Here is a 25427-nt window from a genome sequence, read left to right as displayed (position 1 = left end):
GGCATCATGAAGTATTTTCTCGGTATGGAAGTAACACAGCTTAGTTGTGGAATTTTCATATGTCAACAAAAATATGCTTTTGATGTTTTAAGAAGGTTCAAAATGGAGGAGTGCAAACCTGTTGGTACACCTATGGCCACCAATCTAAAACTTAGCAAAGATTATGATACTAGTAAAGTGGATGGAAGCATGTACAGAAGTTTGGTGGGTAGTCTTCTGTATCTTACAGCAAGCAGACCTGACATATTGTTTGTTGTAAATGTGCTTTCCAGATTTATGAGTTCTCCTAAAGAAACTCATTTCTCAGCTACTAAAAGGGTGTTGAGGTACATTAAAGGTACTGCTGACCTTGGAATTTTCTTTCCTAAGTCAGCTAATGAAAGTTTGAATTTAATTGGTTATTCCGATAGCGATTGGGGAGGTTGTGTTTAGGGGTGAGCATTCGGTCGGTTCGGTTCAAAACCGAACCGAACCGAATAAACCGAAAACCGAAATTTTAGTTTTTATGAAAACCGAACCGAACCGATTTTGGTCAGAAACCGAATCGAACCGAACCGGTCTGATTCGGTTCGGTTTGATCGGTTTCGATTTTTAATATTTTTTTAATTTTTTACACTTTATTTTTAGTATTTTAAAATTTAATTAAAATATTTTAATTTTAATATAATTTAATTTCTCTATATTATTGAAAAAACATATTATTATTCCTAATCGGTTCGGTTCGGTTTTTTCGGTTTTTTTCTGATCAAAACCGAACCGAACCGAAATAACCAAAATTTCTGAAATTTAAAACCGAACCGAACCGAAATATATAAAAAACCGAACCAAATTTTCAAATCGGTTCGGTTCGGTCGGTTTTTTCGGTTTGAACCGGATTCTGCTCAGCCCTAGTTGTGTTGATGATTCAAGAAGTACCACAGGGTATCTATTCTCTTTAGGGGGCTGGATATTTCACTTGGAGTTCAAAAAAACAAGAGACTACGGCTCAATCTACGGCAGAAGCAGAGTACATTGTTGCTGCCTCTGCTGTAAATCATGCTATCTAGTTAAGGAAGTTGCTGGAAGATTTGGGGTTTGAGCAAACTGAACCCACCAGAATTATGTGTGATAATATGTCTGCTGTTTCGATGGCGAAAAATCCGATTTTTCATGGGCGAACCAAGCACATCAAGATCAAGTTTCATTTTCTTAGAGAAGTACAACAATCTAATGAAGTGTTACTTGTTCATTGCTCATCTGAAGAACAATTGTCTGATATATTCTCAAAGTCCTTGCCAAAAGAAAGATTTGAAGCTCTGAGGAAAAACATAGGAGTTTGTCATCAAAATGCCATGGAGGAGTGTTGAAGTACTGGCATTTTGACTACAACAACTAATTTGAATTTCAAATTAGATATGTTTATTATTTTTTCAATAACATAGCTGGAATTCCAGATTTCCAGCATTAGAATCTCAACTTTATTTTTTTGTTATTTGATTCCTTGATTTTAGAAGAATTTGTTATTTCATCTTGTATAAAACCCCAGTTACAGTGAAAAGTAATATATGGTCTTCCACTCATTTAAAACTTTGTCAATATTATTTTCTGCTGTGATTTTCAATTTGCAGCAGTTCCATTTTATAACAGTTATTCTATTCACCTCTGAGGAATTTCCTGAACAATCATGCAATAGTATGAGATGATTTTTGCAAGCACAAAGAGCATTGCAATGAAGTTAAGATGTTTATAACCTCTAAAGTTTGAGCTTGGCTGTCCAATCCCAAATCAGCTATTGAAGGATCATCTGGTTACACATCAACATACTTGCAGGCTGTCAGGAGCCTAGAGTTTTAAGGACTAAAACTGTAATTTTTCAATAATAAAATTTCTCCAAAACAATATTGAGGAAAAAATTATCATAAATTAGTAGTAAATTAAGTGTAGAGTAAGTTATTTATAATTATTATTTATTTATTTATTTTGGGAGCTATTATACGAGACATATTGATGTCTCCTTCCGCAACGGCCATTTTGTTTTTAAAGCTCTTTAAGCGGAGTTTTCTATTTACTAGGGACGTGAGGATTATTGTAGCAATTATATTGATGCGAATGTATAATTATAATTTTACCTCTGAAATAAAATAAGTAGTCAACTCATGAATTCTCATATGTAGTTTTTATTTCCTGTGACTATTGTATTGAAATAACTCTGGTTATCGTTATTGTCTAGAGTCAGATTATTGAATGATTTTTAAGGTTGACTTGGCTTGAATACGTTTAAATCAAGTGTTGCACGATCTTGAATGAGTGCTAAAATATGAGCCTGTGATGGTATCAAAGCAAAGGTATGATCGGTGAATCATGCTAAGAATATAATGAAATTTATTAGAAGATCTAATGCCTTGAAGAAATTTATTAGAAGATCTAATGCCTTGAAGAAAAGGGTTGAGAAGTTATGTACTTGTATCAGTGGATGTTCTATTTGAGATAGACTATAAAGAAAGCTAGGTAGTTCATCTGATGCTAAAAATTATGAAATAAGCGCATTAAAATGCTAAGAAGAAGAAAATTTGAGCATTTTAGCTTTAACAATCATATTGATCAGGGTGCTGCTGCATGCATTATTTAAAGAGAGGAAGTGACTTAGTTCTGGACACTCCATTTGAGATGTATTGGAGAGGGGATAGTGACTAGGTGTTATATGCTCTTTTTAGTGACTTTTGCAAAGAGAGTAATAATCTTTGGTACGGCAACAAGGAAGGATGAGCCAATAAAGCTTGAAGCTATCTAAGATTCTCGAAATCAAAACATTAAAAATTAAGGCGCAACAACATTGAATGTGATACAACATAAACTAATTCTCTATGGCGAAAATTGCAAGCTAATTTCTACGAGAAACCTAATAAATAAGCCAGGCTAAAAGTGGTGGTGAGAGACACTATTCTAATATGGATGTCTATGAAGTAGGCGATATTGGAATTATAGAAAAATAAATCTTAGTGTGGTGCTCGGGAGGTGAATTTATTTTTTAATATTATTGAAAATTGTTGTTGTATAGATAGGTTAAGAATAATATTTGTGTCTAATCAACAATACTAAACCGTGATGGAAAATTAAAGGAAGATTCTATGAACAGAAATGTCCAACCTATAGCCATGAGATAGTGAAGAGAGAATGTAAATTCAATTTTACTATGAGTATGTGACATTTGACTCATGAAAGAATAGGTGAATTATTTTAATAGGTTCAAGAGACATGATAGATTTTAAAACTTCATGAAAAATGTTGAAATCTGGAGGAACATAGTGTAAAGCAAGTTGACCAAGAGTTAGTAGGTTATACTAACAAGGAGTTCAAGAGAAGTGCAATTCTCCATGTCATACAAATAATCATTCAAAAACAAATGGGCCAAAACATTAAATAGGAGAGCAAATAAAAGTGATAGACGTCATCATAATGGTAATAATGTGTTAACTGTGAATTTTTGGCAAAGGTTGTGAGGAAACACATGGTGAGTCAAATAACACAATAATGGAGCAATCAAGCATAATGTGGTGTTATCTGCACGAAAGGCCACATTAGATTTTGAATGTTGAAAGAGTGAAAGAGATAAATTCTGACAATAGTGCCACAAAGCATTTCTAAGACGACGGCTAGAGATGATTGGAGACGAAGCTCTTAAGTGGTACACCTAAATCTGAGACGAAGTATGAGAGGAGGCTCTCTCGTGTCAATGCAATATAGTATGTGAAATTTTTTGATATGTTCTTTTAAAAAACTAATTATTTTGGATGTTATTGTGTTATAACAAATAAGATTCCTTTTGCTACGGACTCTATAGATTTGCACTAATTAATCTTGAGAATATACAGTATGTAGCTTTCTTAAAAGTGAAAAGAATGGGTGATATGCTTTTTGCTAGAACCAAGTCCAGTTTTACCTACGTAATTGACTAGAAAAGTAACATCATAAACCAATCGAGTTGAGAGCAAAATGATAACAAAGAAGAATACCAAGATGGATGCTGAAAAGTGTACTTGATCGAGGTAGTGAAATGCCGCAACGTTGATGGCTTCCCAATAAGGGAGTACCTTTCCATAACTTATTATTGTGGCATCAATATAATATTACTATTTGCTTCTTGTATAATTTGTGGTAATAGTTATTTTGAGTATAACCTTTTAACTAATAAGTTTTTTATGCGTTTGTCGCACATTAATAGTCTTGAATATCTTATATGTGGTGTGAGTCTTATGCAGGTAGATAAATAACTATATCATTTGCTAGAGAAATAGAAGTAAAGAACAAAGAGTGCCGAAGTTTTAAAGAGAAGGAAAGACGAGATGTGTGAAGGAGGAAATGAGTGCAAGTCAATGCCACATAGAGTTGAGCAAGACATTTGTGCAGCAGAGACACCATTTCGACGAGGAATCAACTGGTTTCTTTACAAGTAGATCAAAATTATATTGAGCTGAGGAGATATTTGACAACTGTGTTGGTCGGTTTCCATTTACCCAATTACTTATATGAATGAGTTGGAGCAACAAACCATTCGTCAATGGAGATTTTGCAAAGTAATCATCACTCAAAAGTAGCAGTCAATAGCGATGAGCAAAGGAATATACAACAAACAAATGAGTTTGTGAAATGCATTCGTGAAGAAGATTGAAATGCTAACCTTAAAATCACATTTACAGAAGATTGAAGATTCTTAATACTTTAATCGACGGGCTAAAAGTTCCATCAAAAATAAAACTTTTGATACTGGTGTTCAGGCGAACAACTTTTGTATAAAGAAATAGCAACGATCCTTATAAAGTCAGTCAAATTGAGAAAAAAAATCAAGCATCCAAACAATAGATTGAAAACCTCTAACAAGTTAAGTCTACGAAAACATCAACATCATAAATGGGAGAGTGTCAGGAGTTTAGAATTTCAATGATTTATAATTTTCTAGCAATGAAACTTTCTGAAAACAATATGAAAAAAAAGTTAGTATTAATTAATAGTAATTAATTGTTGAATCAATTCCTTTTTATTTATTCATTCTGGCTCGTGTCATTTAAAACGTATTGATGTTTCATACTACTATCAATTATTTTATTTCTAGAACTCTTTAAGGAGAGTGATTAAACTAGTGAAAATTATGATCAACTAGCCACGGTAAGCTTGATGAGTTTTTGAGTTATGTTCATACTTCTTGTTTGTCATCATTATTATAATGATTGTATTGATATTAATGTGTAGTTACAATTTTACCTCTAAAATAAAATAAAAAACTTGCTCATGAATTCTAATGTGCACTTTTTAATGACTATCGAAATTGATCACAGGTTATTGAATGATTCTCAAATTGTCTTCAAATCAAGTGCTACCGGTCTTGAATGAATGCTACAATATTAGCCCGTGACACAGTCCAACTCGATAGTCTCCTTTTTTTGTGGATGGAGAGTTGAACTCATCTCCAACATCTTCTTTCTTGAAATCACTTGTCCTTAAATGATTGGGAAGACCATAAGCTCTCGTTTCCAAAAAGAAACCCTTCCCCACTTCTATGGGGTGGGCGCCGTGAAGTTATCCTTAAATTTTGACGTGGTTTTTATATCACATATATTCATCATAGATAACTACAGCTCTCTCTTTGGGCACGTCATTTCGAGCATAACGCAGCTGCTTCTTTCCTTCGAGTATAATATAGACTGCTTCAGACATCGCCAGAGAGCAGCCCATATGCCTCTCCAACAGAAATATCGGGACTTCCCAAAGAACGATACATGCATTTATATTCTCTGCTTCGCTCCGAAAGCGGTCACGATTTTATTGGAGGACAAAATCTCACCAAGATCCTTACTAAAATGGTTTGCATATGTCGCAGAAGCGGCCAATTTAATTGATCCCCAACTACAGAATTCTCATGCATGACGAATTTGATATTCCGGAAAATTCAAGATCCTTCCCATTTTAAAAGAATAGAATAACTACATATAATTAATGACCTTTACTTTGCTATTTCTGTTCGTGAAATGGGATGGCAATAAAATCGATTTACATCAAGTTAGTTTGGTAAAACAAATAAAAATGGCAAGTTAAATTAAAAATGATCCCCTCTGCCAAATTAGATATTCCCAACTTGTCTTCTCCTTTGCATTAGTAACATGACGCATCAATAGCACGGCTTCAATCTAGTCCTTTTGCATGATCAACTTCGACACAGCAAAGCTGCAAGGATACACCCAATGAAATGATAGAAGCGGGAGATAAAAATCCAGAAAGTGGATTGGATATTTCAAGCATGATCTTCGTGAGGGGGAGAGAATGCGAGAGGAGAAGAGATATACCCAAAAGAAGCATATGCACAACTGCAAATCTAAAAAAAATTAGTCAACCGGCCGATAATTAGATGGATACCCTACTTGAACACAATAAAGCGAAAATTTAAATAGAGGGATTGAACTTTCCGGCATTGTCCATTATAATGGACCCCATAAAGCTACTACCAAGCACTAGCTTATCTAACTGATGATAACATGACTACAAGCAGAGTAGAATAGAACCATACTTGCAAACACATTATACAGACAGAAAACAAGCACACCCCATTATACAGACACAAAAACGCACCCCCCACCCCCCTCTCTCTCTCTCCTCCTCCTTTTCTTAATGCTCTGCAGTTCCACACAACCACTTTAAAATAATAATAATAATTGATTCGCACTAACATACCAGAGCAGTACCAGATACTCGGTTAGCATTAAACAAATATTGTTTACCTGGTGCACTTCTTTCCGACCTTTGAAAAAACATCATCGATGTTCCTCCCTCGTCTTGCAACAGTAATCTAGTAATCTCTTGCAAACAAACATTATTGGAAAGAGAAATAGTGAAACAGCAGCTTGACAATAAAAATTTTTAAAAAAAATAAAGATAAAACTTCTTAAGTATTAAGATGACTAAGCTGAATTATTTACAACTTGAGCTCAAGCCAACTCAGGTAGAACTGAAAGGCAGATGTCTAAAGAATTCTGTCAACACCTCAAGACCTTACAGCTCAAGGAGGATACAGGATCACTACAAAGAAAGAAACGTCTCCCATAGAACTATGAATCAATCTCTTTCTTTTGAAAGACACAATCCTGAACACGAAGATGAATGTCAAAAAAGAAAGGTCAACAGCCACGATTTTCAGTTCAAGTATACCGAAAAAAAAAAAAAAAAAAAAATTACAAACATGCATCTGCAAGAAGACTTTTATACAGTTCTTCCAAAACATATGATCCACCTGTGTCTGATAACACCCCGTGTCCTGACAATCTCCTCCGGAGAAATTCTGAGCTTCTCAGACACCCTAAGAGAAGAATCCCTACCCATCCTCTGATACGGTAGGATGCTTCTAGCTGTCTGGCTTCTATCTTTTCTTCACATACTGAGGAGGAAAAGTAGGCATGAATTCTTTAGATTTTGGCAGAGGAACCTCATGAAACCAAGGATGGTTGAGGGCAGCATCAGCTGTTATTCGCTGCATTGGCAACAATATTGATAAGTATAACAATCACACAATTTGAAATGGTACATAATTTAATTACAGCAGACATGGCGATACCTTTTCTGGATCATATGTTAGAAGCTTGTTCAACAAGTCAAATCCCAAATCAGAGAGAACTGGAGATCCTGTGAAAGATGTGGCTGGAAACTTCTTGCGCAACAGATTATAACTGAAAAAGGTAGCAAACTATTAAAAGAACACGGCGAAGAGTCCAAATAAGATTAATAGCGAATGGACAAATTGCAGAAACTAAAGAACAGTGTGGCATAAGTTGATACTCACGGCTGCTGAACAAAATTTGCTTTAGCCCCCGGCAATTTGGAAAATCCAGGCCAAATTGTCTCACTTGGCGTCCCAAGAATTCTAAATATCTGCAATTATTGTTTTGCCAAAATTTTACCACTTAAAAGGATAAGAAAACAGTGTATAACAAGAAACATAAGTGCTGATTATTACCTTGCCAAGCTGATCGATTTCACCTTTTCCCTTGAACAGGGGTTCCTTTGTCAATAGTTCAGCCATTATGCAACCCACAGACCACATGTCAATTGCTGTTGAATATTGTTTTGCTCCCAGCAGAAGCTCAGGTGCCCTGCAATGTACACATTACAGAATTGTATTTACTTCTAATGTAGGAATTTCATACTATACTATTACATGCACACTACTGTAAGAGACCAAATAGCAAGAAACTAATAAATTGAGCACAACACAAGTAAGAACTGGTAACAGATAGACCAGACAATTGGGTATGATGCACACAGACCTTCTAACTTCGACCTGAACTCCCAAGCAGCACAAAACGATAGATTAAAATCTAGCACTCACCAACAATTAGAAGTTGAAAACACAAGAATAGTATTCCTTCAACAGAAATTATTGATCATACTCGTGCATGGAGACAACCTGCCTAGTTCTACCATAAAACGTTGGACTTCAGGTCTCTTGTGAGAGAGAGAGAAGCATACTTGGTGAACTTGACCCTTCTAAAAAATCTAGGTTTTGTTTGCATCCATGAACTCTTGCAGTTGACATTTCCAGGAAGATAGTGTATATTGAAGAACCATCCCCCCATCAACCACCAAATTTCAAACCCATTTCAATATCATAGATATCATCTAGGTGATGAGTATACATCAGGCTTTCTCGTATTCAGTAATATTGCATATATGACATCACACAGTCGACATTTGACTATAGTGGCAGAAACAAAGATGGAAACCAAGAATAAACTAATGCACCAATCAGGAAAGGGGTGAGGGGTGGGGAGGTGGGAAGGAGATGCAAATAAAATAATTAGATAGATAAAACATCACATTTACTGAATAATCATGTCATTGCTGCTCACCTGTACCACAAAGTAACCACAAGAGATGTATAAGGCTTCAATGGGCTCCCATACTGGCGTGACATCCCGAAGTCGCATATTTTCAATTCCCCTTGATTGTTCAGAAGGAGGTTTGATGTCTTCAAATCCCTATGAAGCACCCAGTTATCGTGAAGATAATCTACACCTTCCAACAACTGTAGCATTAAACATTTTACTTCACTGGTACTAAAAGGCTGTTTCATTTTCTGCATAAGCCCTTTGAGATCATGTTCCATATATTCCATCACCATAAAAACACTATCAAGGCTGCCCATGACAACTTCTTTAACATTCACAATTGAGGGGTGATAAAAAGATGAAAGAATGTTAATTTCTCTCAGTGAGGATAAAGGGAAGCCATATTCTTCTAAGTTCCTGTCTCCTCCTACATCCATCTTCACTTTTTTCAATGCCACAGGTTCCCCGGTCCTCTTATCAATTGCTTTGTACACTTTACCATATGTACCTTCATTAATTTCATGAAGTTTCTCGTATTCGTACACACTTCTACAACCCTGAAGCATATTCAGGCCTCTTTGGGTAGAAGCTATAGACTCTTCAACATGACTCGAAATATCATCGATCTGGATAAAATTGTCATTTTCACCCTGGAACCCATCACCATTCACGGGACCAACATTTTTCAACTTGCTTACAACATCACCATCTTCCCCCGAACTGCAATATCTTTCACTGAATCCAGATGATCTTGATCCATCTATAACCAAAGCCTCCCTATGACACTCCATTCTCTCAGCACTGAACTCCTTTCTGTGTGTATTTTCTCCAGGTATGCCTTCATCATCAGACAAATTTGCATCTTTTGGAGAATCGCTGTCAGAGGCCCAACGTGACATGGATATGTTCCGTGCTTCAGCAAACTCCTCCTCCTCGCCTTCACCTTGTTCTTGGCTATCATCCCTGTGCTTCTCTCGAGGAAATGAAGGAGACAATTTTGCCAGAGACTCGGACTCGGTTCCATTAGTATCTACCAATCCTGCTGTCTCACAAGGCTTATCTGACACACTCTCCAATCCTATATGCTGGTTTTCCTGGGAAGCATGTTTTGTAATACCTGCATCTAGAACAATTTTCGGTCCCCGACTGCAAGTCCCGTGTGAAGAAGAAAATGTAGATGAGGTAGTACTTGTTGGGACAGCTCTAATTTTTGTCGCTACTTTGTCCTCTATGTCCCATATAATGGGGGAGAATTTCCTTTTCTTGGCTGGAGGCATCTGAATTCCATCATCAGACTTGGGTATCTCACCGTCCTCCAACCTTGAGGAATGATCAAGGCCAGTTCTACTTTGCAAATCAGCCAACTCTCTCTCTTCATCTCTGCAACTAAGCCCACTTCTTTGAACACAAAGATTCCGCGCATTTGAGGAAATAGGGTACCCGTTCTTGTATACCACACCATGCTCAACAGCACGATTCAAATCCACGCCACGAGCACCTTTCCTATAGTGATCAAAGTACTTATTGGAGTAACCATCATAAACCCTTCTCCTCGAAACGTCGATCCGCCCTGCTGCCATATTAATAAGAACCACAACTTCTTCTCAATCAAAATTCAAGCTCAATTGTATAATGCACACAACCAAGAAATCCAAACCCTAACCCCAAAAAAAAAAAATCAAATATGCCCTCCCCCTTTTTTAATGATCAATCCTAATAAAACCGATCTCTAGATATCAGCAAGATAGTTACAAATTAGATTCAGGAAACACAAAAATATAATCAGCTGCAATATTCAACAAAAACCGGCGATTAGCAGAAAGAGGGGCAAAAAAAGCAATTGATTCAACGAAACAATCAAAATTGAAAACCCTAGATTACGAAATCTGTGGTTTCGGCAGCCTGTCCTTGACAAGACACAAGAACCGAAATACCATACCGGAGTGGCAGAGCAGAGAGATACAGAGGCACGTCAGTGGCAAAGGAGAGCCGCAGACATCGAGAAAAAGGAGATGGGTAGGAGAAGAGAAAAGAGGAGAAACGGAATCTTCCTCGTAGTTTTTACGCGTTCTCAAATCTGAATGGCATACGCGTTTCAAACATGCTTGATATATAGCTTTTCAAGTCGGCAAAGTCGGCTATTAGTTTAATTGGCAACCTTATTTTACTCGGTAGATTTTTGTTATTTAGTTTCAATTCTATTCTGATATCATTGACCCTAGCCTAGGCCCGGTATGAGTCCATTGGAACCAACCGAGTCGTCGGCCTCTCCTTTTCGATCAAGAGACCCGCATTGCACATTCCATTAATGTTTTTTTTTTTTTTTTTCTCAAAAGTATAAAGGGAATGAAATTTTAAATTTAGTCTGTCTTATAATTTTTTTGTCCGATTCATTTTTTTATATATAATAAAAAATATAAAATTTTTATTAATTTTTTAATTATATCTATATTAAATATATTAAATTTTATTAAATATTCATAAATATTTTGAAATATTTTTTTAAACAAGATAAAATTAACTGAGATTATAATAATTAATTTCTCTTCAATAATTTTAAAATAATTAACAATTTGAAACTTCAATATGGGAAATCCTTTTATTTTATTGAAGCCAATTGAACTCTTTTTTTAACAACAAAAAACTTTTCATTATTTTCAATTTTAATTAATTCTTTTAATTTTGTGGATTCTAACATAATTTGAAAATTTTATATCAATTTTTAGCTTCTGGTTAAAATTAAAAAAATTAGGTCTTCTAATATAACTTATTATATTATTATTATTTTAATTGTGATGGATAATATGTTATAAATCTAATAATTAAAAATAAACAATATACTTAAATGTGAATTTTTTTCATAAAAAATATATGAGACTTACGTTTATATATATTAAATTTATAATAAATAAGGTCTATATAAAAATTTTCATTTTCTTATTGTTATACTTGGTGGCACATGAGCAAATTATATGTTAAACAGTATTATCAATATTACATTAGCCATATCAGCCGTTCAAATTTTCAATTTTGACTAGTATCTAAAATTAAAACATACATATTGACAAAAATAAAAATATGTTTATAATTAACAAAAGCACCAAACTTTTTTTCTTATATTGTTTAACTTTTTTTTTAATATATAAATAAGACTTGAAAAAAAACTCTTCCACTCTATTTTTTATTTGAAAAAATAATTTTCATATCAAATATTTTTTATAAAAATTATTTTTCAAGAAGACTTTATTTATTTGACGAAAAATATTTTTTCAAAAAAATATTTTATATATATTTTAATGTTTAAAATATTTAAAAAAATTAATCAATAAAAAATATTTTCATAGTCAAATATTTTTTTATATATATTTTGAAAATCTTATCAAAATCTTTTTATATAAATTTATCAGTATATTTTATTTTTTAAAATTAAAATTAAATAATAAAAAATAATTTATTTTATAAAAAATATTTTTTAAATACAAATTATTTTTCATAAATAAAAAAGTATTTAAAATAAATTTTTTTATTTTTACATTTTAATTTAAAAAATTAAATATATAACAAGTTTATTTAATAAGATTTTAAATGGCATAAAATAACTTATTTTATTGAAAAAAAAGTCATTTTTAATTTTTATTTTGACCAATAAAATTTATATATTAACTAATTTATTTAAGTGTCCAAATACCAAAAAATATAATAAATATTTTTTTATAAAATAAATATATTTTTAATTATAATCACGCTGTAAAATATAAATATAAATTTAAATAGGTGTCTTATATATTCTAGATTTAGCCATCAATCAATAATAACCGTGTAAAAACAACTATATATAAATTTATGGTTAAGCATAAAGTATCAATTTATTTTTCTTTTCAAGATATATAAAAAATACATTTAAAGTTATGATTTTATTAAATATAAAATAATTTTTATTACAATATATTATATATAATGAATTTTTACTATCAAATTGTTAATTTAATAGTAAGATAATAATTTTACGACTTCAATAAAAATATATCATTATTTAAATTTTAAAATATAGCAGCGGATTTCACTTCAACTTTAAACTAATTTTAGTATAAATATGGTTTTAGTTTTTGATGACCGCCGGGTTTCGTTACCCTGGTAAGAGGCCGAGTCCACAGTGACAGGGCTGGCCCAGGACCCGCGGAATCCCACAAATGAGAAGACCCGGCCCATTCATCCTTGAGGTCGAACTTTTCTCAGGATCCAGCTTTCTCTCTCCGAGTCCGGCCTGAAAGCTTAGCAAAGTGAGGATCACTGGCCTAGCCCCGAATTGCTCGGTTAACCCGCATGCTAGAAAGGAGAATTAAATGGCCGTTACGCATGGAGCAGATGTCTGATATCTTCGTACGACCGTATCCGTATGGCAGAGACAGGTAGCCCAATGGCAGTGAGGCCATTACACATCACTGACAGACCAAGAAAAAGAATAAAAGGAGAGGAGCACCCTCCTCTCAGACCAATCTTACTCAACCATTGTAAAACCCTATTTTATGGATCTCAGATCATCAATTGGCGCTTTCTGTGGGAACGAAGGAGATTTTTTCATCACCAGAGTTCCACTCTTACAAAACTCACTGAGATCCACAATGGCCAACCATAACGAAAACAACATCGTCAACACTCCCAATGACCTGAGCTCCGCCCAGGAGGGGCAACAGTTCTCTTTTTCCAGTCCCACAACTCCCAATAACCAAACACCAATCCCTTTCAATCCCTCACCGAGCTTAGCAGGGAATACACCCGAAACCACCTTATCCAACCAGGACCTCCAAGCCATGGCTCTCCAGTTACAAAACACTGCCCATTGGCTAGGGCAAATTATGCAGCAGAGGGGCCTCAATACCCCGGTGAATATGTTGCCTGTGGTAGAAGAACCCCGCACCAATGAACCCCAGCCTACCTTTAACCACCCTCAAACAAACAGCAGAGAAACTAGAGAAAGGGGGAGGAGGCCAGGCGAAGAGGAAGAGCCGGAGGCTAGAATCTGGGGAAGAAGGGTAAGGGAGTTGATAGAACATGATGAGGCAGAAAGTTACTCTGCCAGGACAACTAGGAGGACAGAAGATGAAGAGCAAGAAGAAGAATATCGCCTGGAGAAGCGGCCCAGACAAGAATAAGAGGGTGTGGATCAAAAGCTGCAGAAAATGAAGGAGCAACTCCTGATTGAGTTTGGGGTGAAGGATCACAACCAAGCTCTCTTGCCCACCTCTTCACCTTTCTCGAAATGGGTGCAGCAGGAGACCATCCCCAAGAAGTTTATGATGCCACCCATGGCAGCCTATGACGGAACCGAAAACCCAAGGGAGCACATCCTTAACTATAAGACTTTCATGGAGCTGCAGACTCTATCGGATGCCTTGATGTGCAAGATATTCCCCACGACGCTCACGGGCCCCTGACACGAGCGTGGTTTAACAGTCTAGAGGCTGGAAGTATCAGAAGTTTTGGAGATTTGGCCAATATCTTCATCATCCGGTTCATCGCTGGAGTACCAGCGGACAGAAAGACGAGCTACCTGGAGACAGTCAGGCAGAGGAGGAATGAGTTTTTAAGGGAGTATGTCGCCCGTTTCAATACGGAGGCTTTGCAAATCCCCGAGCTGGACGAGGGCAGAGCGGTGGAGGCCATGCAGAAGGGGACGACCTCCCCAGAGTCCTTTGGCTCATTGAGTAGGAAGCCTCCCACCTCGCTGGTAGAACTGATGAAGAGGGCACAGAAGTACATAAGGCAGGATGATGCCTTGGTAACAAGCAGATTTGCTAAGGAGTCAGCAGACAGGGGAAAAGCCCCGAAAGAAAGGAGGCCAGAGAGGCATGATAAAAAGCAAAACAAAAGACCTGAGCCGTACAGACGGCCCTAGGACCAAAGGGATCAAGGACCCCTCCCCCCTCGGGTTCCAGAACAAAGAACATTCCCCCCGCGGGTCCCAAAGAACCTGACACCACTCAATGCCTCCAGAGCCGAAGTGCTCATGGCAGTCCAGAACAAGGAGTTCCTCCAATGGCTGAAACCAATGAGGGCCGAGGCGAGCCAGCGGGATCCTGACAAATACTGTCAGTATCATCGTACACACGGCCATGACACCAACAACTGCTATCAGCTGATCAGCGAAATTGAGAGGTTGATAAAGAGGGGACACCTCAGAAATTTCATAAAAAAACCAGAGGGAGAAAGGCCTCAGCCTAACCCTACAGCAGAGAGACCCCGGAGGGTGGGAGCAAGACCGGTGAATGATGGTTCCAGCGGAACCATCAACATGATTGTGGGGGGAACTGGAGATCGGATGAGCCGAAGAGGAAAAAAGAGAAGCTGAGACGGGGAGGGTAGCAGTGCCGAGGTCATGCAGGTAGTTGAACATTCTCCAGTGACCATCTCCTTCTATCTGAAGGATGCCCAGGGCGTTCAGATGCCTCACGACGACGCTCTTGTTATCGAGGCCGTCATCCATAACTACCAGGTCAGGAAGGTTCTCATCGACAATGGTAGCAAGGTGAACTTGTTGCTATACAGGGTCTTCCAACAAATGAGAATCCCTGAAGAACAACTGGTTCGGGATCAGGCCCCGGTGAAGGGGATCAGAGTAGTCCCAGTACCTGTAGAAGGAAAGGTGAAGCTGGCTCTCACTCTCGGAGAAGCACCTTTGGCTCGGACGCACTACATGGTGTTCCTGGTGGTGAAACTTCCCCTAAACTACAATGCAATACTGGAAAGGCCAGTACTGTATGACTTTGAAGTTGTAACCAGCATAAGGTACTTGGCCATGAAGTTCCCGACAGAAGCAGGGGTGGGAGTAGTCAAAGGAAGTCAGGAAGAGGCGAGAGCAGTGTACTTGGCCACGGTATCAGAGCCGAGCTCGGCAGGGGAAAAGTTTGACTCAGAGGTCCTGGAGGTCCGAGATGAGAAGAAAGAGGCCAAAACAGAGCCGGTTGGAGAGCTGGAAACCTTCCCCCTATCAGAAGTAGAGACAGACGAGGTTTTCAGCCTTAACGCTGGCCTAACTAAGGAACAGAAAACTGAAGTAATGGCCCTGATCCGAGGTTATGCGTCAAGCTTCGCCTGGAAGCCGTCTGACATGCCCGGGATAGACCCGGAGGTGATGACTCACAAGCTGAACGTTCTCCCATAAGCCAGGCCGGTGAAACAGAAGAAGAGGGTGGTGGGAAGAGAGAAACAGTAGGCCACCAGGGAGGAGGTGCAAAAGCTAGAGGAGGCAGGGTTTATCAGGGAAGTGATGTACCCCCAATGGCTAGCAAATCCTGTATTAGTAAAAAAAGCCAATGGCAAATATAGGATGTGTATAGACTTTACTGACCTGAATCAGGCATGTCCCAAAGATTGTTATCCCCTCCCTGATATTAATAAAATGATCGACTTCACGGCCGGTTTTGATTACATGTCGTCTTTGGATGCAATGTCCGGTTACCACCAAATTTCAATGGACAGGTCGGATGAAGAAAAGACCTCGTTCATAATAGAAGACAGAACCTACTGCTATAAGGCCATACTTTTCGGGCTGAAGAATGCCGGGGCAACATATCAAAGATTGATGAACAAAATCTTCAAAGATCAGATCGGCAGGAATGTCGAAGTATATGTGGATGATATGGTGGTGAAGAGTCTGACCTTTCAACAACACTTAACAGACTTGAGGGAGGTGTTTGAAGTACTGGAGCAATATAGAATGAGGCTGAACCCGGCTAAATGTGCTTTCTTCATCAGGGGAGGGAAGTTCTTGGGATACATGATGAGTGGAAAAGGCATTGAGCCCAATCCAGAGAAGGTAGAAGCTATCTTAAAAATGCCTGAGCCGACCTGCGTGAGGGATGTCCAAAGACTTTCTGGAAAGGTAGTAGCGCTCAATCGCTTTATGTCAAGGTCGGCTGAAAGATGCTTGCCGTTTTTTAAGAAGTTGAGAAAAGTTTCGAACTTTGAATGGACAGAGGACTGTCGAAAAGCCTTCGAAGAACTCAAACGCTATCTTAGCTCGCCACATGTGCTCAGTAGCCCACTGGAATGGGAAGAGCTCTTGATCTACTTATCAGCCTCAGAGCAAGCTGTTAGTGCCGTACTGGTGAGAGTGGAAGGAGGAGAACAAAAACTAGTTTTCTATGTCAGCAAAGTGCTGAAAGATGCCAAAGTAAGATACCTAAACATTGAGAAAATAGCGTACGCTTTGTTGTTGGCGGTCAGAAAATTTAGAGTTTATCTAGAAAGCCATCAAGGAGTAGTGATGACAGACCAGCCGCTAAAGAAGATTCTCCACAGACCGGAAACCTCAGGTCGGATGCTTGCTTGGTCCATCGAGATCAGCCCGTATTATTTGGAATACCGACCTCGCACTGCTATAAAGTCTCAAGCCCTCGCTGACTTCATAGCAGAGTGTTCTTTCAGTGAGAAACAAGTAGAATTGGGTGTAACACCCTCAGAAACAGTGCAAGGCGAGAGAGAGAGGCAGCCCCCACGAGATTTCGGCTGGAAGTTGTATATGGATGGAGCATCCGGTGCTAGGGGCAGCGGTGCAGGAATAATGCTGAAGGGACCTGAAGGGTTCAAAGTTTGTTACGCCTTACGCCTAGAGTTCAGTGCCTCCAATAATGTAGCGAAATATGAGGCCCTAATAAACGGGATGCTGGTAGCAATGGAGGTAGGAGAAACCGATCTCGAGGTGAATAGCGATTCCCAATTAGTGGTCAACCAGATAACAGGGGCATATCAGGCCAGAGACCCTACTATGCTGAATTACCTGGCGAAGGTAAAGGACATAGAAGCCGAGCTCAAGAGTCAAGGGATCATGGTCAAATACCAGCGAATACCTCGGGAAGAGAATGAAGAAGCGGACTTGCTTAGCCGATTGTCTAGGGAAGAGCTGGAGCAGCTCCCAGATGAGGTGTACATACAGCATGTTAACATTCCCACCTTCGATAAAGCAAACATCGTGATGGAAGTTGAGGAGGGGCAGAACTGGATGATCCCGTACCTCGAATATTTGGAAAGAGGAAAACTTCCCGAGGATAAAGCCAAGGCAAAGAAGATTGAGGCCCGGGCAGCAAACTACCAAGCAGTGAGAGGGACCCTGTAACAGCTCGAAAACCGGACCGCTACCGGCGCTAGGATCCAGATCGTTTTAAGGCCGCCGGGACCCGTAGCAAGCCTACTATGAACTCTGAGTACCTGATAATCCCATACCTGATCATTCATTTCCATAAAAATTTTGAACTTTTCATACATACCAGACTTAATCTGTATATATTCTGTATGCACTATGAAAGTGATACCTACTGTGGTACCATACAGAAACTGTGAGCAAAACAACCCCCTCACTGGAGTTCTCATTCTTAAGTCTGGATCAACATAAAACATAAATCATACACTGATCATGTACAACATGACATTAGCATACACTGGGGCCAAGCATAATACTATAACTCTTTTACATTACATAACTAATACATTATCTCTATACTGTACATCATCTTTGTACATCATGTCCACTACTCTATACTATTGCATATGCCTTTACCCTTGCTCTCTCTTTCGCTTCTCTGAGGCTCTGAAAACATGGGGTTAGGGAGAGGGGTGAGCTACTCGAGCCCAGTGAGTAGAATAATAAAACATTTAAAACATGCCATCATGAAAATGCATCACAACACAAGTAACTCACATCACGGACGGACTGACCCAAAAATCCCTCAGCTCATTGTCCGGCCCTCAAAGGGGCACCACAGGACTTCGTTACATAGTACTCAGAGGGCTAATGGGTCCTACTCTGTGTCTGTCCCACATTCACGTAATAATGCAATGTACATCTTTGTGAATACTAATGCAATGCATAACAACCTATCATAAACATGGCAGTTATGATGCATGGATTATGCTAAACCATTCATTAATTTTAAATCATAGTTCTGTTCCACTCACCTCTGATCAACTGCTGACCAGTCTCTGTAACTCTAACTCTGGGGGCCTCCTTGGTTCCTCGGGTCCGCACCTACACAGGTGGACTCAAAATGAGGACCAAACATACACTAACGTAACTCTGAACATCTCCCCAAAACCCCTCTAAAACATCAGAAGCATGCATGGAAAAATGGGCAAAGAAAAGCTGGGCAGGGGTCTTTCGGCGGCAAGTTCGGCGGCCGAATCCCCTCTTCAGAGACGAAACTCGGGCACTTTCGACGGCCGAAAGTCCCTTCCAGATCCGAAAGTCTAAACTTTCAGGGGCAAGGTTCGGGGGCTGAAATACTTTCCAGAGCCGAAAGTCACCCACCTTCGGCGGTATGTTCGGCGGCCGAACCTCCCCTCCAGAGACGAAAGTCCCAACTTTTGGGGGCAAGGTTAGGCGGCCAAAACAGCCTTCCTAAGGGGTTCAGCGGCCGAACCTTGCTTCGGCGGCCGAACCTGAGTTTCTCAGACAGGCAGAACCTGTTCCAAACTCATGCTTCCAGCCTCCAAAAACCAACAACACACCCAAAACATGCATGCCAACTCTCAACAACTTACATAAACCATATACCAAACATAAAGGGGCCTCACAACTAGTTCAAACCCCACAAACAACTTCAAACATCAACAAAACACATATGATCAACATATGCTCAACTTATGGCTCTACTAAAAACCATCCCATAAAACTCTCTCAAACTTTTTAAAACCTGCTTAAAACATAAGGGGAGGTGAGGATCCATGCTTACCTCTTGAAGAACGAGAGGATCGATGGTCCTAACGTGGAGATGTGGTGGAAAACGATCCAAAGTCTCCAAGTTCCTCAAACTTGCTTTCTTTGCTCAACACTCTATAACCAAGTTAAAACACATCAAAACATGCAAGATTTGAAGAAATCTTATGAAAACATACTAAGGAGAGCAAAAACCTACCTTTGACCAAAAACAGAGAGCTTCAACACCCTCCATTTTCGGTCAAATGGCTTTTATAGGTGGCCAACCGCCTCTCCTTCGGCGGCCAAAACTGCATGCGAAACCATGCAACGTTCGGCGGCCGAACTTCACCTTCGGCGGCCGAACCTGGCATTTGCCTCCTTAAACTTTTCCTTTTCAAAACTCAATTTTCTTTACTCAATACAATAAAACATGCAAAAATATTTTAAAAACACCTATGTTCTACCCTTGGGGAAGACTCCAACATTCCTGAATCCTGGACTCCAACGGAGAATCCGCTGGAAAGTGGAAATTTCGATGCCGGGGTCTAGCCGGGTATTACAAACCCTATACAGAAGAGGGAAATCTACCTCATGGCTTCGATGCGTGAATCTGGAAGAGGCTATAAGGGTGATGGAAGAAATACACCGAGGGATATGCGGAGCCCATGAGGGGGCAGTGACGTTGGCAAATAAAATATTCAGGCAAGGGTATTACTGGCCCACTGTTAAAAAGGAGGCTGAAGAGTTTGTCCGAAGATGCGATGTATGCCAGAGATTTGCCAACTCCATTAACGTGCCAGCCACACCTCAATCCAGCATATCCAGCCCATGGTCATTCTCTCAGTGGGGCATAGATATCCTGGGACCTTTTCCCAAGACCACTGGGCAGAAGAAGTTTGTGATAGTGGCTGTGGAATACTTTTCGAAGTGGCCAGAAGCAGAGACAGTCCCTACTATCACAGCAAGAAAAATGATAGACTTTGTCTGGGATAGCATCATCTGTAGGTTTGGAATACCGAGGGTACTCATCTCAGACAATGGCAGGCAATTTGACTGCAGCGCCTTCAGAGAATTTACAAGAAATATGGGCATATGGCATAAATTCTCCTCGGTGGCCCATCCCCAAACCAACGGCCAAACAGAGATCACCAACAGAGCTATTCTCCAAGGGCTGAAAAAGCGATTGGACGGAGCAAAGGGAAATTGGGCAGATGAGCTCAACAGTATTTTATGGGCATTCAGAACTGCGCCCAGGGCGTCAACCAAAGAGACACCTTTCGCGCTTGCATTTGGCACTGAGGCCGTAGTTCCAATCGAGCTACAAGTCCCTATACATCGAGTCCAGTCCAATGACGAGAACGCCAATAGTGATAAACTGAGAAGTAACCTGGATGCCTTAGAAGAAGTCAGAGAGGAAGCTCAAGTCCGTACAACTGCTTATCAACAAAGAGCGGCTCGTTACTACAATCAAAGGGTCAGAGAAAGAAGCCTGAAGGTAGAAGATCTGGCCCTGAGAAATCTGGAAGCTACTGGAAAGAGAGCGGCAGTAGAAAAGCTGGCGCCGACCTGAGAGGGTCCTTTCAGAATAATAAAAGTGGTCAAACCAGGAGTGTATCGAATCGAGGACATGCAGGGAAACCCTGAGCCTCATGCTTGGAATATCCAATATTTGAAAAGGTACTTCCCTTAAGATGTTACCAAATGTAAGAGAATTAATTGTATTTTGAAGCATGGAAATAAAAGTAAACGTTATCATCAAATTTGTTATTTGCCATAACTTACATTGCTTCCATTGAAAGAAACGAAAAAGAAAAAGAAAATAGGCATAAAGGCTCAAGACCTCAGCGAGGTAGGTGACCGGGCTCCCCAAGCCCCCCCCGGCACCACAAAACCAGCTGAGATGATGAAGCGACAGTAAGGCCACAGTGCCTGAATCTCGTTCAAGACCTCAGTGAGGTAGGTGACCGGGCTCCCCAAGCACCCCCGGTACCACAAAACCGGCTGAGATGATGAAGCGACAGTAAGGCCACAGTGCCTGAATCTCATTCAAGACCTCAGTGAGGTAGGTGACCGGGCTCCCCAAGCGCCTCCGGCACCACAAAACCGACTGAGATGATGAAGCGACAGTAAGGCCACAGTGCCTGAATCTCGTTCAAGACCTCAGTAAGGTAGGTGACCTGGCTCCCCAAGTGCCCCCGGCACCACAACACCGGCTGAGATGACGAAGCGACAGTAAGGCCACAGTGCCTGAATCTTGCGCAAGACCTCAGCGAGGTATGCGACCGGGCTCCCCAAGCGCCCCTGGCACCACAAAACCGGCTGAGATGATGAAGCGACAGTAAGGCCAAAGAGCCTGAATCTTGCGCAAGACCTCAACGAGGTAGGTGACCGGGCTCCCTAAATGCCCCTGGCACCACAATCCCGAGCTGAGATACACAGATTTGAGCTCGAAAGAACCAAGCGAAAGAATAATCAAGGCTTGGGGAAGGCAAATGGCAGAATAGGGGTTACAAATCCTCTCTGACCCAGGCAGAATAAATCGAAGGCACAAAGCAGCGAGTAAAACCACAGCCTCAGTTCCACTCAACGCAGGACGGAGAACAAAACATGGGAGTTAGGCTTGATATGCTAAGAAGGTACATGATTTGACTTGCTTTAATTGCATAATAAGTTGTGCACACGAGCTCACAATTATTAACAAGATTGTCTTAATTAGATTAAAGAAATTCACGAAATAAAAGTATAGTCAGCCACTAAAATTCCAGCCCGGATGGGTCCACAGGGTGAAAGGATAGTGATAGAGCTGACCAATCCAGTATAACTTAACCCTTTAAAAGATTATTGAATAAGCATATTATTGGAAGGTTTCTTGAGGATAACCCAGCTCGGATAATATTTACAAGTGGAGAAAATAGATTAAGTCTTGGATGGATTAAGTGGCTCAATTGAATCAGAAAGATAAAGAAAAGCGAAAATAATTCAAAGCATAAACACAAATGAAAGCTATATTTCATTAATTGAAAAGAAAGGAAGTTACAATTTCACCTAATCATCTAATACTATGGGGGGAAAAATTGTCCGCATAGGACTTACATTCCTAGGAGCTTCATTATTTACATCATCATTTACACTACTAGTCTGGGGAGGGCCAGTATTTTGCTCTGGGCCCCAGGGCCCACATAGGGCACTATCTCACTCCCAGCACCTCCCTCTTGAGGTCCAGCATATTCCCTCAGAGACTCGACACCTTCCTCTTCAGGCCCAGCGGTCTCCTGCCCATCTCCCTCCTTAAGCTCGGTACCCTCTTCAAGAGACTCAGTTGCAATGTGAGGAACTCCTTTGGGAAAGGGTCTGTCATCCTCCCCATAATGCACCTCCTCGCCATCAGAGTCTATCTCAAGAGCTCGGAGTTGCGCTAGCGGGGTGGAAAGGGCATGCCTGGCTTCCCTCAAGCCCCGATTGAAACTGGAGACGAACATGCGGAAGCCCTTATGCCAGATTGCATTTTTCATCTCGTCAGAGGCTTTGAATTTTGCAAGTCGCGCCTCGTAGGCCTCAGCTATCTTCGCCTTTAACTCAGAAGAGTCCTTGTAACTTTGGAGAAGAGCTTCACAGGCCTGCTCAATCTCCTTTTTCAGCTCTGCCGACTCCTTGTACTCCCTTAGGCGCTCCTCACACTCTAATTGGACTCTATCTTCAGCGTGCTTGGCATCCTCGAGCAGGGCTGAACACCTCCTCTTAAGAGCCTCGACCTCCTGGCAGAGATGCTGGTTTTGAAGTCTAGATGCCTCTGCTGCCAGGGCCAGGTCTTTCTCACTATTTGCATGCTTAATCAGCTCTTGCTCGAGGACCACTATTCGAGCCAAGGCTTCCTCCCTTTGGGCTATCACGGCATCATAATGAGTCTGGGCTGCCTCAGAATCTGCCTTTAAGGCCTTGTATTGGTGCCAGACCTTGTTCTTTTGGCTCACAGCCTCGTCCCTCTCCCGCCGAACCTCTTCCAGGGAAGACAGTTGTTTCAAAGCTTCATCACAGCGAATTTCTACCGCAGCTGCCTTTTCATCAGCTCTCTTGAGAGCGTCCAGGGTATATGATAGTTTCACCTGTAAGGACTTCGAATGCTCGTGGGCCATTGCAAGATTGCCCCTGGCATCACTGGTGGCAGACAAGTTCTCCTCTAGGCGTGCCTCCTCAATCCGGCGATCTACAAACTCCCGGAGAGAGTGGTCACGAGCATCCACCTCCATGAAAAGGCCCATCACCTAGCACAAAGAGAAAACTGTTAGGACTAGGAAACAAAGAGAACCAAAATAAAAGCAAAAATCAGAAGGGATAACTTACCATCAAAAGCATCTCCCTGATTGTGTCTCCAAGCTCCCCTCGAGTCCGAGACCAGAATGCTGCTTGCTCTCGAGTAGAGCTAGCCAAAAGGCCAGTAAGAGTAGGCAGACGAGGGTCCGAAGCCTCTGTAGCCCGCCAAACATCCGCTTCCTTAGGATCTCCGCGACAACGCTTGCTGGAGATTGGTGAGTGATGTCCTCTGCGTTCAGAATCTCGTTGTCAGTAGCAGAGAGCAGAGGCACCACAGGAGTTTTTTCCTTTTCTAGAGGAGGCAGGGCAGGAGCTGGTCTTCTGGAGGCCCGAGAACTCTTGGGGACAGGAGCCGGGGCAGGCGCTTCAGAAGGGGGAGGACGCTTGTTCGTGGCCTCCTCGACAGCACCCTCAGGGGCAACTGAGGACTCCTCTCGGGGAGGAATGCTATCCTTTAGCTCGGACTCGACCCCCTCCATAAGAACGTCCTCAGCTGCGGGGGCAATCTCCACGGAAGCTCCTAAAACCTCCATTTCACCGCTTGAGGCTCTCCTATCAACCGGAGTGACTTGGGCTCTCTCTTTAGGGACATCCTCCAAAGATGAGGCAACATCCGTCCTCACATGCCTAGGATCTTCAACCGACCTGTCAGTAACCCTGGGAGCCCTCTCCGTCCTCGCAGCAGAGACCTGTTGGGACTTCGGGGCCTAGGAAGACTGAGGAATCGAGCTCGACCTGCTACGGCTGGAGGGCCTAGAGGTCCTGACACCTTGGGAGCTCGGCTTGGGAGCTCGGGAAGAAGCTGAAACAGGATGAGCAGACCGACCTGCCGATCTGGAAGAGATGACCTGGGCCACCTCCTGAGTGGCTTCCGACACGGACCGCCCAGCTCGGAGGACATCTAAGGCAGCATTCATACTCTCCCGAGATAGGGTAAAGTTCTTTGGGGGCTTGATTTGGTCCATCTTAACGTTAGAAGCTGCAAAGAGCCAAAACCAAAACAAATTAGAACAACCCTCAGTGAAAATCACAAAGAAGAGGCAAAACAATTAAATGAAATAAAGTACCGGCAGCCCTGCAATCCTGAAGGGTGGACACAAACATACACCTTTCGACATCATACTTCTTGTCAACAGAAGTCAGTCGAAGGAACCCGACCTGCTCGGTAAGACTTAGCTGGGGCAGGTCATTGCAGCCTAGAAGGACATCCTCCCATGAGAGCTCCACCTCCCAAGACAACCCGGAGTCCTTCTTCAGCTCAACCATAGCGAACCCTTCTACCCAGCCTTTTATCGAGTCCTTGTGACAGTAAAGATGGACAGCCCTCCCCGAGGGTCAAAATAGTAAAAGCCTTGACTCGCTTTCACTAATCGAAAAAAGGTAACAAACAGACGCGCTGTGGGTGTAAACCCCCAGCTCAGGCAAACTGACTCAAAGGAACACATGAACAGGATGGAGTTGGGAGTCAGCATTTGGGGGGTTATCCCGAAATACCGGAAGACCTCAGTAAAAAAAGGAGAAAAAGGAAAGGTAAGACCATATTCTCATTGTTTGATGAAAAAGACTAGACTAAG

The 25427-nt window shown here is 40.8% G+C and overlaps 3 protein-coding genes across 4 annotated transcripts; 1 reads left to right on the top strand and 2 right to left on the bottom strand.

Moving 5' to 3' along the window:
- Positions 1-5964: 5964 nt before the first annotated feature.
- LOC110617871 (cyclin-dependent kinase G-2) lies at positions 5965-10944 on the bottom strand. Of its 2 annotated transcripts, XR_002488439.2 has the most exons (6): positions 8871-10944; positions 7979-8114; positions 7805-7893; positions 7580-7691; positions 7259-7495; positions 5965-7112 (listed from the first exon to the last, which is right to left on the bottom strand). XR_002488439.2 is itself a non-coding variant. In XM_021760875.2 (5 exons), the coding sequence occupies exons 1-5, from the start codon at positions 10427-10429 to the stop codon at positions 7385-7387; spliced, it is 2007 nt and encodes a 668-aa protein (XP_021616567.1). In that variant the 5' UTR covers positions 10430-10944; the 3' UTR covers positions 5965-7384. The 2 variants fall into 2 exon arrangements, 1 of the variants encoding a protein (XP_021616567.1); XM_021760875.2 differs by having other exon boundaries at positions 5965-7495.
- Positions 10945-16683: 5739 nt separating this feature from the next.
- LOC110617941 lies at positions 16684-21112 on the top strand. Its single transcript, XM_021760939.1, has 2 exons — positions 16684-17946; positions 20276-21112. Exons 1-2 carry the CDS (start codon positions 16684-16686, stop codon positions 21110-21112), a joined length of 2100 nt encoding a protein of 699 aa, XP_021616631.1.
- Positions 21113-22667: 1555 nt separating this feature from the next.
- On the bottom strand, positions 22668-25119 carry LOC122723882. The gene is made up of 4 exons (XM_043957793.1): positions 24921-25119; positions 24702-24832; positions 23994-24542; positions 22668-23804 (listed from the first exon to the last, which is right to left on the bottom strand). Exons 1-4 carry the CDS (start codon positions 25117-25119, stop codon positions 22668-22670), a joined length of 2016 nt encoding a protein of 671 aa, XP_043813728.1.
- Between the last annotated feature and the right edge of the window lie 308 nt (positions 25120-25427).

The sequence above is a fragment of the Manihot esculenta genome, chromosome 6 (genome assembly GCF_001659605.2).
Source record: "Manihot esculenta cultivar AM560-2 chromosome 6, M.esculenta_v8, whole genome shotgun sequence".
Lineage (NCBI taxonomy): Eukaryota > Viridiplantae > Streptophyta > Magnoliopsida > Malpighiales > Euphorbiaceae > Manihot > Manihot esculenta.
The sequence above is the reverse complement of the archived record's forward strand: the minus strand, read 5'-3'. Positions and strand labels throughout refer to the sequence as shown.